Raw genomic sequence first — 10,757 nt, forward strand, 5'->3', positions numbered from 1 at the left:
TAAGGTGTCCCCACATCTTCATTCCTTTCTGGAGACTCTACAAGGGAATCTGGTTTTTGCCTTTTCTATCTTTTAGGAGCTGTGCTCATTACTTGGCTGGAGGGCTCCTTTCTGTCTTTAAAGCCATGAATAGCCAGTGAGTCTCACATCTCACCACTCTTGACACTGACCCTCCTGCTTCCCTCTTCCACATTTAAGGACCCTTGTATTTTCATTAGGCCTGTGTGATAATCCAGGAGTATTTCCCTATTTTAATATCAGCTCATTAGCAACTTTAATTGCATCAACTACCTTAATTCCTTTTTGCATGTAATCTAACATATCCACAGGTTCTAGGGATTAGGATGTAGACATCTTTGGGAGGCCAATATTCTGCCTACCATACAAAATATGACAGCACATCTGTCATGTCTGGTCAACAATATCATTTTCATGGAAATTTTGTGCGTTGAATGTAAGCTCAGTAAGTTTACAGAACTAGGTGAGTGGGAAACCATTTTTGAAAGCATTAAATGCCCAACAGGGGGATTTGAACTATATGTATAAGCAGTAATTCTCTTTGTGTCAAATTAATATTTATAGTAATTATTATAATTATTATTATATTTATATTATTTTTATATTATTTATGTATTTATATTTTATAATATTTAATACTTATAATTCTTTGTTATCATTATAATTCTATTAATTATGGTATTAATATTAATATGATATTAATATTTGAAAATGGCGTGGTCATAAATTAAGTCCAATTCACAATGCCACAACCACTAAAGATAAGTAAGACTTCACTGAAGTTTTTTTTAATGTTTAATGAGAGATTTGAAAAACACATTTTGATAGAAGCTCAAATCAATTGATTCCTCAAAGTTTGAAAGCAGAAAAGAAAGTAGTACCAGCATTATTAAAAAGGCATTTATTAAAAGGTGATTCTGGAGTTGACCCTTTATACTCAAGATACACAGATGTGAAAGTAGCAACGTATGTGCACATACGCAAGTCAAAGGAGGTCTATTTTACTTTACACTTAAATAGCAACAAAATATTAACATCAAAAACAAAGAAGGCTCAGAGAACAAAGAAAGCAAGGAGTCTCCGTATCAGGCTGCAGAATGGATTCAGGAAGGTGGTCATGGAGAACAGAGAGTAAGAGAACTCAGAGGTTCAGACAAGAAAATAGGGGGAGACCATTAGGAACATATGATATAGGCAGAAGGATATGCAATCATTTTAGACAACTTATAGAATAGAAGAAGCGAATTTTAATTAGCATTTGAACGTAGGCTGGAAAAGAAAGTTCCCAAAACGAAACTCTTAAAGAATCTTTTCATGAAGAAGACCTTAGACATACATCAATGTTTCAAATATTCTCGTGTGCTAGGCTTTCTTTCCTTGATAATGGTGCTACTACTATTCTTCCAGCGACACTACATGTCAAAAGGGGAGGGGGCTGGTGAGGATACCTGTGATGTTCTGTATAGAGAATGCGTTCTGTGTTGTCTGTATGCTATTAAGTGACCTCACTTTACCTTGATTCTCCTTCCATCACAGAGGAAAGCAGGGGCCAAAATTATCTAAAACAATAACCATGATATATATTAGTTTTAATCTAATATCTTCCAGCTTTCTCTTCCCTTTTTTTTTTAGTTACCCCTGGGGAAGAACAGGAAATATAGGTGTTCATAATTATTGCGAAGCGTTTAGCCTTAGAAAGGACCAGAAAAGACAATGGGAAAAAAATACACCAAACTCTGTTTCCAATTACCAGCAGATGCTTTCATTTATGCTAAGCGTTCTTATTTAGTTAACTGTACAAATTTTTTTAACTATACAGATTTTTAATTACGTAAATGTGGTGGTGTTCTAGCCTCATGCTCTGGATTACCCTTGTCTTCCAGTGGATTTCACATGCCTCTTGCTTCTGGCATCACTTTCCCATGAATACCATGCCTGGAGCTGCATAGATTCTGAGCGATACCTGATAAAAAGTGCAGCGCATTGCAGAGTTTATTTTATTTATCTCTTGTGTTTCATGTTTCGCTGTGGCTGTGACATGGCAGTCTGTTTCTCTGAGTCAGCAGCACCACTGGCTGCCTGCTGTAGCACCGTGAGTGCCTACTTTCTTATTTTCCATCTTTGCTTAGTGGAATCATCTGGCTGCCATTCACTCATGCCTGGAATATCACAGTGGGAAAGATTGCCAGCCTCCATCCAAAGACCACTTTACATAGACCTCTAATAAATCGAATGAAGGAGAAGGTCTTAGTGAGACTATCCCTAATGATGAAGATCAAAGACTCTGAAATTTGCCTGTGTTCTGATTGTTCTGAACATAGCAATAGAAGCAGAACAAAATACTGGCAAGAAGGAGGAATGGCAAAATTGGCCTAAGCAGATTTTGTTTCACATTTGGTGAGAAAACGTTTACAAAAATAGCCATTTGGTTTAAAGTTAAAACTTCATATATATTATTCATTACAGTGGCTTATATTGGACCTTCAACCATATTTTTACAGTTAATTCATAGGGGAAAAGAAATGAATGAATGAATGAAACAAAATTTAAAAGCCAAGTCCAATGTCATGAATGTCACCAGACACAGTCCTACTCTCACACTGTGGTTCTGGTTGTTTATTTCCAATTTAGTGTTTGACCTGAGCCAGTATTCATTGTTTCTAGAGTCCCAATATGTGTATCTGTAAAGATTAGGACTCTAGCTGCATTTTCTTTAATAAATAAGGAAGAGGCAGAAAGTATCTGCTACTGGTAGCCCCCTAGCCTTGGCACTGAGAGTTTGGTCCACCACCAGAAGCCTAGCAAACCCAGGGAGCTTTGTAGAAATGCAGAGCCTCAGGTCCCCACCCAGACCTGCCCAAACAGACTCTGCACATAATGGGATCTCCAGGTGATTTGTATGCATGCTAGCATTTAAGAAACGTTGCTCTGAAATAGCACCCGAGAGATACCTTCAGCCACATATATTTTCATAGATTAATTCATAATCACCAGGAGGTAGTGAGTGAAAGAGGAAAAAATAAAGAATGCTTGGAAGATCCAGGAATATTATACTTCCTACACATTAGCAGTTGAAATTTCCTTCTTCTGGGGGTGCCTGGGTGGCTCAGTGGGTTGAAGCCTCTGCCTTCGGCTCAGGTCGTGAACTCGGGGTCCTGGGATCGAGCCCCGCATCGGGCTCTCTGCTCTGCAGGGAGCCTGCTTCCTCCTCTCTCTCTGCCTGCCTCTCTGTCTACTTGTGATCTCTGTCTGTCAAATAAATACATAAAAATTTAAAAAATCTTAAAAAAAAAAAAAGAAAGAAATTTCCTTCTTCCGAATTGACTTTGAACTCCATAAACATAAGCATAAATGAATACTAAGGGAAGAAAGAGGTCCTGTTAGAAGATTTTGTTTTTTATCATCTTCTCACTTTCTTTTTATTTTATGTTATTGAAATCTCTCTATATCTTATTAGTGGTCGAGTTATTATTATTATTATTACTACATTAAGAGGGGAAAATCTCACTCAGGCATTCCTCAGCATTTCTTTGAGGGATGTCTGGATCATCAGCCCTTCAGCCTCCTTGAGGTCTACTCAGCCTGACCTAATTCTTAAGAACTTCCAAAATTCCTGTCCCCACTGGCAAAAAAAAAAAAAAAAAAAAAGTAGAAATGTATTTCAGACTTTGCACAGGCTACTTTTTAAATGTTATATTTGGTTTTATACACTCCACTTCTTTTAAAAACACATCAATTAAACAGAGATCAGCAAGGAGCAATCAAAATTATAAAAATGCAGGCACTTGGTGGCCCAGGCGCTTGAACATTCCACTCTTTGTTTCAGCCCAGTCATGATCTCAGGGTCATGGGATCAAGTCTGCACACTCTACAAGGATTCTGATTGAGTTTCTTTCTCCCTTCCCCCTGCTTGCTCTCTTTCTCTTTCTCTCTCAAATAAATACATAAAATCTTAAAAAAAAAATTATAGGGGTGCCTGGGTGGCTCAGTTAGTTAAGCATCTCCTTTCAGTTGAGATCATGATCTCAGGGTCCTGGGATTGAGTTCCTCTTTGGGCTCCCTGCTGCAGGGGAGGGGGGGATTCTGCTTCTCCCCATCCCTCTGTTCCCTCCCCCACTCTCTCTCTGTCTCTCTCAAGTAAATAAGCAAAATATTTTTTTAAATATTATAAAAATGCTTGGGGCATACAGACCCCTAAGCAAAAATCTTGAGGTCCACATAAGTTAGTCTAGGGAAATAAGACCAGTGGAAGGCCTGAACACACATGTTCACAAGCACAGCTTATAACACAGAGCTGTACAGCTTGTGAACATCAAATATACCATTAGTCATTGTGGGCTGAAATTGAAATTCCCAAGCAAGGGAAGCTATGGTGTATTAACCAGAGCAGTAGATAATAATGACAGTGCCGATCATGTAGGCTGAGACCCTAGGTATGATTCGTGGACTGTCTTCTCACCTCCAAAAGACAGTTACAATGAATATTCTATTGAGCCCCTTTTTTTAAGCACATGTTTTGTCCTTTGTCTATTCTCAATCACACTTCAATCATTTTGCCTACTTTCCCCCATCTTTGTACATTAAATCCCTTACTACCTCTCCCATTGGACCACTGTCCAGTACTCCATGACCCCTGCCTTTGATTTCCTCTGCTCCTGCATCCTCTTGGGGAACACAAATATCCAAAGTAGGACCTACTTCACGGGTTGGGTGGTTGACTGTTCAGCTTTCTAATAGATCCCAGGAAAACATAGCCACAATCTGAGTTTAGGTAAATTGTCAATTATAATTTCTTATAGCTTAAAAATGATCAATTAAAAAATTAAGTGCATTGTGGTCTTAAATTAACTCACAGGTTAATCTTAGTTTATTTTTATAAGATCCCAGTGTGATGAGTAAGGTGGTTATTGACATCATACCCTTTTATGGAGAAGTCCCAAGTTTGAGACAAAGCTCAGGGCTGAGTTGAGATTGAAACATAATTTTTATAACCCTAAGTCTTAGAGGGCTGCTTTGGAGATTTCGTTGCTGTAGCTGTTTATTCAGAAGTTGACATACTACAATATGAAATTATGAGAAGTGGACTCCACTTACAATCTTCCCCAATTGGAAATAAGTTCCGAAATCCTAGAAAGGTTTCCGCTAGAGGATACCATTGTCACACAGCAAAGCTCAGATGTTCAGTAATGGAGAGAATAGCAGGGGATGAGGGAGTTGTTTGTTTTGAGGAGTTGTTGTTGTTGTTGTTGTTGTTTTTGTTGTTGTTTTACAACAAAACAGTGTCTTTTTTTATGTATGGGTTTTCAACAGGGGGGAGGAGGTGTAAAGTGGAGAAAATCAAGTCTTCCTACCATTTTGTTCTCAATCTCTGTGTTATTGGACTCGTTTGTCATGGGTTAACTGTCAAGAGACAGTAAACTTAGCATTAGTTAAGATATCTGAGAGCCAAGATAGTGATCTCATGGCAGCTAAAACCCCAGTGTCTCTCTTTAAATGTGTAAAGCAAATAAATAGAAGAACGGATAACTCATAGTGAAAACCAGAACCTAGGTTGGGGAGGACAGGCAGGTCCTGGTGCCTGAATGGGTTACACAAGGAGTTCTCCCTTCTGCTCTTGCTCTCATTATTAATATATATCTGCAAAGGGAATAAGAGAAGACTTGTTTGTAGTTAAAACACCTGTTGTGAAATCAAACTATGTATGAATCTATTTTTCCTACTTCATCTTTCCTCATTTTGCCACATCCACTTTCCTCCCTTTCCATTTCCTCCCTTTTCCATAGTGGAGATGTGTGCAGCCTTATGTGGTCGGTCTGCAGACCAAGTCTCTTTCCTTATTTGCTGGCATCATTCCTTGAGATTAGTGAAAGCCAGAGTTATTACATTTCTATTTCTTTTGAAGGACACTGTAAGTTGTTTGAGCTTCTTCTATTTAGACTACGTTAAACAAAGTTGGGAGACCTGGTTTTCCTTCCTCGCTCATTTTGAGTTTCATTTGAATTACATTTGTGTGTTTTTGTTGAATTGCATTTGAATTCGTGCGTGTGTGTGTGTGTGTGTCTGTGTGGGTGATTACACATCCTTATTTAACTGATGGAGAGGAAAGGCCAGGACAAAATTAATAAACTCCTTTAATAGTTTGTAATTTTTTTTTAAAGATAGAGGCAGAATGGGGTTTAATAAGTGTAGAAAGTATTGTCAAAATATCTAAGTGGGAAGATTTCCATTAAGATGAAGGTCTTGTGAGACTCTGTTAATAAATTCAGAATTATAAAAAACAAAGTGAATATATACTTCCAAGTTTCCATTTTAAAAACGCATTTCTTGGGGCACCTGGATGGCTCACTTGGTTAAGCTCTAACTCTTGGTTTCCGCTCAGGTCATGGCAGGGTGTCTACTTGAAGAGTCTCTCCCTCTGCCCTTCCAGCCACTTGTATGCACTTGTTCTCTCTCTATCTCTCCAATAAATGAATCTTTAAAAAATATATTCCTTAAAATCCTTAGAAATATTTAATATTGTTAATATTTCTTTTTAAAATTACATATAATACTTACCTGCTAAATGACTAGAACACCCACAAGTCTACAAGATTTTTACATAGCCCCCAGAACACTAGAAATTCTTCAAAATAATCCAGGTTCTAAATCATTATGTCTTTGAACCTTTGTTCTTGGCCATAAACTTTAGTATTGTGGTTACAAATTCTTTCCTTTATAGCTGCAAACACGTAGCAAAGTATTTTTGGTAGAATTAGGTATCCATTGGAACAGGCTGTCTTTGACTTGGTTAGTTCTCATTACATTTCTTTTACACAAGAAAAGAACTACCCTATTTTCCTTTTACTGGAAAGTTAGGTTGGCTCACAATGCCTGAAATTTAAAAATGGGGTTATTTTGAAAGTTTAAAATGTCTTATCTACAGCACATTAATTACAGATATTAAGATTTGTAAGAATCCTTGCAAGTCACATAGATGAGACCTCTTTGCTCCATGTCTCTGCTGGGTACAGAGCCTTCTCACCAGTCCCTTTTCCCCATCCCCAGTGATCTAAACTTCTGGCTACAGGTACTGTCTCAAGGTGAATGATATTCACTAAGGAAGGTTAAAATCATAGGCTTATAGGCTTGCTCTTCCAAAGTAACTATCTGAAGGACAAAAAAGAGCACAGCCTATACTACCTATGAAATGTAACAAAACCACCTGTTAGAGAATGTGTGTGGCATAATAATTTTAGTCTGAGTACTAGCATCTTGTCAGTTTATCCTAATCTCTTGAGCCTGCTTCTGAGCCAAAAATCTCCCGAGCCAAGCTTTCCCGCAAGATTTCCTGTACTTCCTGTTTCTATGTGAGACAGAAATACCATGAGAATGACCTTTCTTGTGGTATTTTTGCACTTCTACCCTGGGATGAAGATAATCCCATATTGGGGAGAATTTTTTTTTTAAGAATTCTGCAACCTTTTCAATTTTTAAACCTTCAAAGTAGATTCCTTCTTGGGAATGAAGATTTGAGATGGTGTTTGCTTAGCCTTAACTCATCCCCACTAGTAGGTATTCACGTTCAGTGATCCCACATTTTGTAACTTCTCTAAGATAAATTTTTACAAGGAAATATGCACAACAACACAGAGAATACAATGGAAATTTATATGCTTGGATTTCTTAAACTGCCATTCTTAAAGAAATGTTCCATGGAGAGTTGTATTCTTAATACATTAGTGTGTGTGACATATTATATCATATATTTGTTTTCTTTGTTCTTAACCCCTTTGTTCCAAGGGTCAGGATATCCTGATGCTAAGTACTATTGCAAAATAACTGAACAAAAATAAAAATAGTTGAACACTTAGGAAACTCTTTAGTTGTTATGTCAAGGAAGTTTGTGACTGAGGAATGAGTTTAAGACATTATTCAGGAAATATGCTAATAGAGTGCAACAGCCTACATGTGCTTATTAAATAAAATCATTTCAAATCTAGAAAGCCTTAATGCCCCTGTCTGATAGAAGTGTCAGATAAGAACTGGAAGGGCAGTCAGAGGTGGTGAAAGTGTCACACTGATGCTTAAATCCCTTCATTCTTTAACAACGAGGGAAGTTATTTAAAAAAAAAAAAAAAGGCACATCTTTCTCCTAAGTGGATTACTGATTATTCCCTAATTGGGTTGAGTGACTATGGTAGTTACAAGAACAGCTGTCTGATCAATATTTCAATAACGAAATTCACAAACAGTAGTGTCTTCAATGTCTTTTATTGTGGCTTTATACCCTCAATGGATGGTGACGTTTCTTCACCTATTAGGAAAGAGAGTAGGCTTACCATTTTTTTTTCATCCAGAAAAAGAGAAAAGCCATTTAACTCAGGGTGAAAAACTAAACTTATTAGCCATAGGCTTAGAGGGCGAAGGATAACAACTAAATAACTGTAGCCTCCACTGGTTTCAACTTGTAAAAAACGGAGATGAGGGTGATGAAAATAAAACACACCCTACAATGTTTTTTTTCCTCCCCCACACCCCAAGTCTCCTCTCCCCTAAAGCAACATCAAATGGTTGTATGATAAACCTGCCCGCAAGGAATGTAGAGCAGGAACAACAGATGCACCTCAGCAAAACAAAATGCTAAATAAAATAAAGCACTTGCAGTGCTGAGATGAGAAAAGGAGAAAAAGTTGGGCTTGTTGCAATGGCCTCCAAGAAAACAGGAGCTACATGAATGTTCGAGTTCAAATTGTTCCTACAAACCCAATTTGCTGACAAAAGTGCCAAACACAATACCACCCCACTTTCATTTATGTCTGGGGCTTTTCACACAAGCTACAGGGGGTACCCCCCTTTTGTTGAATGGGTTCTGACTTTCAGGGTTGGTGTCTCCACCTCGAAGCCCTGGGACCAAACAGCGTGGCGCGTGATTGTCCTCAAGTGAACTGCGCACAGGCGGGGGCACAGCAGTTAGTGGCCCAAATATGAAGCCCAGAGCGCTCTGGGTCTGGAAAGCCAATCGGCAACACTCTTTCTTTTCAGTGCCATGTATGCACCACCACCACCACCACCCCGCCCCCGTGAATAGCCTTTAAAATTATCATTGTTTTCCTTTGAAATGGGTTTCTGACCATCCCAAATTATGTGTCCCGACTATAGGACCTCACTGCATGTTCGCAGGAGGATCTTGGTGCTTCCCTAATTCACTTCTCTCGGAGTTAGCTTTGGAATGTGATTCAATGTTATTTCCCTTCCAGCTGAAGGGCAGCCGAGGTTACAAAGGGATTTGACTAATGGGCCAAAACCCAGTTAGGTTTGCTGAGAACCAAATGACAGCAGAGGGGGAGGGGGTGCAGGAGGGAGTGTGTGAACCGTGGTGCTGAGGCTCCGTCGCGGAGCCTTCTGCATAACCCCATCCCAAGGCAGACCTAGCGGACAGGCAAGGTGGCCCCCGGCCAGACCTTCCCCAGAGCAGCAGCTGCAAATTGGTTCTGCTGGTGCTCAGCGGCCCGTTTTCCGAGAGCTCCTTGGTACTCGCGGGGCCCGGAACCGGGAGGTGGGGAGGAAGGGAGCTTCTAGGCTTCCTGCACCACCGGGGTGACTCCTCACCTGACACCTTCAGATAAGGGCCTCTGGACGACCCCCGTGAGAGGCTGGCAAAGGGGAGCCCCGCTTCTTTGCCGGGAGACCTTAGCGGCTGAACAAGCCACTGGACAAACTTTGACAAGCACCGAAGGGGAATGGAGAACACACGAATCCGGGCAGGAGAGGCGAACACTAAAGCCTCGATGGCTGTCCCCCCCGCCGCCGTCCCAGCTGCAGCCTGGGATTAATTAAGCGCCGCGCAGCCGGTGCCCGAGAGAGCAGGGAGGGGAGAGCGCTCCATCTCCACGGCAGGCGCCCCGGAACACTTCTCACCCGCGAGAAACCTGGCCCAGCGAGTGGCCGCGCCGGCAGCGTTTGAGAGGGACGGAGCGACAGGGAGGCTGTGCCAGGCTGGAGGAGGCTTGCCTTTCCGGAGCCGGAGATTTCCCGGGGCTTCGCCTTCCCCTGCCCGGGAAGACTGTCCCCTCCGGTAGCAGCGGCGGCCGCGGCGGCCCGGGCAGCAGCAGCCCCAGCTCCTCGGCGGGGGCCCGGGGCAGAATGCCCGTCCTCGAGCGCTACTTGCACTCGGCAGAGCTAGGCAGGAGGTGGACGGCCCCAGAAGGTGTGCTGCCCTCCTCCGCGGGCGGCCGGCCGGGGTGCCAGCAGGGGCCGCTGCCCTGGGACTTGCCCGAGATGATCAGGATGGTAAAGCTGGTGTGGAAATCCAAAAGTGAGCTGCAGGCGACCAAACAGAGAGGCGTTCTGGAGAACGAAGATGCTCTCCACAGCTTTGCAGGTAAATGGACTATGAGGTGCGAAAGGGATGGGGGCCAAGGCTGGTGGTGACTTGTCGCTCCCTTCCTTGCAGAGCCCAGGCCAGAAAACCGGGAGAAGGAAAGACGACAAACTGCAGCGCGGGGGTTCGAGGCTGTGATTAATGAATGTTTGCTTTATTGTAGAAATGCATCTTAAAATTAAGAAGGATGTGGTAGGAGGAGCATTTAATAGACTGGGAATCGAGTAACCTGGGCTCTGGGCTCAGCTCACACTTGATTGCCCTGTGGCTTAAACAAGTGAAATTTCCTGAACTTCAGTTACCCCCCCCCCCCCCCCCCCCCACCCCCACACCACCCCCACCCGACCGACGCGCGACGCCTGCAAGTAATCTAATTTCA

General features: G+C 41.6%; 1 protein-coding gene across 3 annotated transcripts in view; it reads left to right on the forward strand.

Moving 5' to 3' along the window:
* PDE7B (phosphodiesterase 7B) overlaps window positions 1–10,757 on the forward strand; it is a 307,284-nt gene that overhangs the window by 156,091 nt on the left and 140,436 nt on the right. Inside the window, exon 1 of one of the 3 annotated variants that reach the window (XM_032844825.1) lies at window positions 9,847–10,378. The exons of the other annotated variants lie outside the window; for them this stretch is intronic. Coding sequence (XP_032700716.1) covers window positions 10,141–10,378 — 238 coding nt within the window. The 5' untranslated portion in view covers window positions 9,847–10,140. Of the gene's footprint in view, window positions 1–9,846; window positions 10,379–10,757 lie in introns of those variants that run through there. 3 annotated transcript variants of the gene reach the window in all.

The sequence above is a fragment of the Lontra canadensis genome, unplaced genomic scaffold, assembly GCF_010015895.1.
Source record: "Lontra canadensis isolate GAN:19392208 unplaced genomic scaffold, GSC_riverotter_1.0 scaffold156, whole genome shotgun sequence".
Taxonomy (NCBI): Eukaryota; Metazoa; Chordata; class Mammalia; order Carnivora; family Mustelidae; genus Lontra; species Lontra canadensis.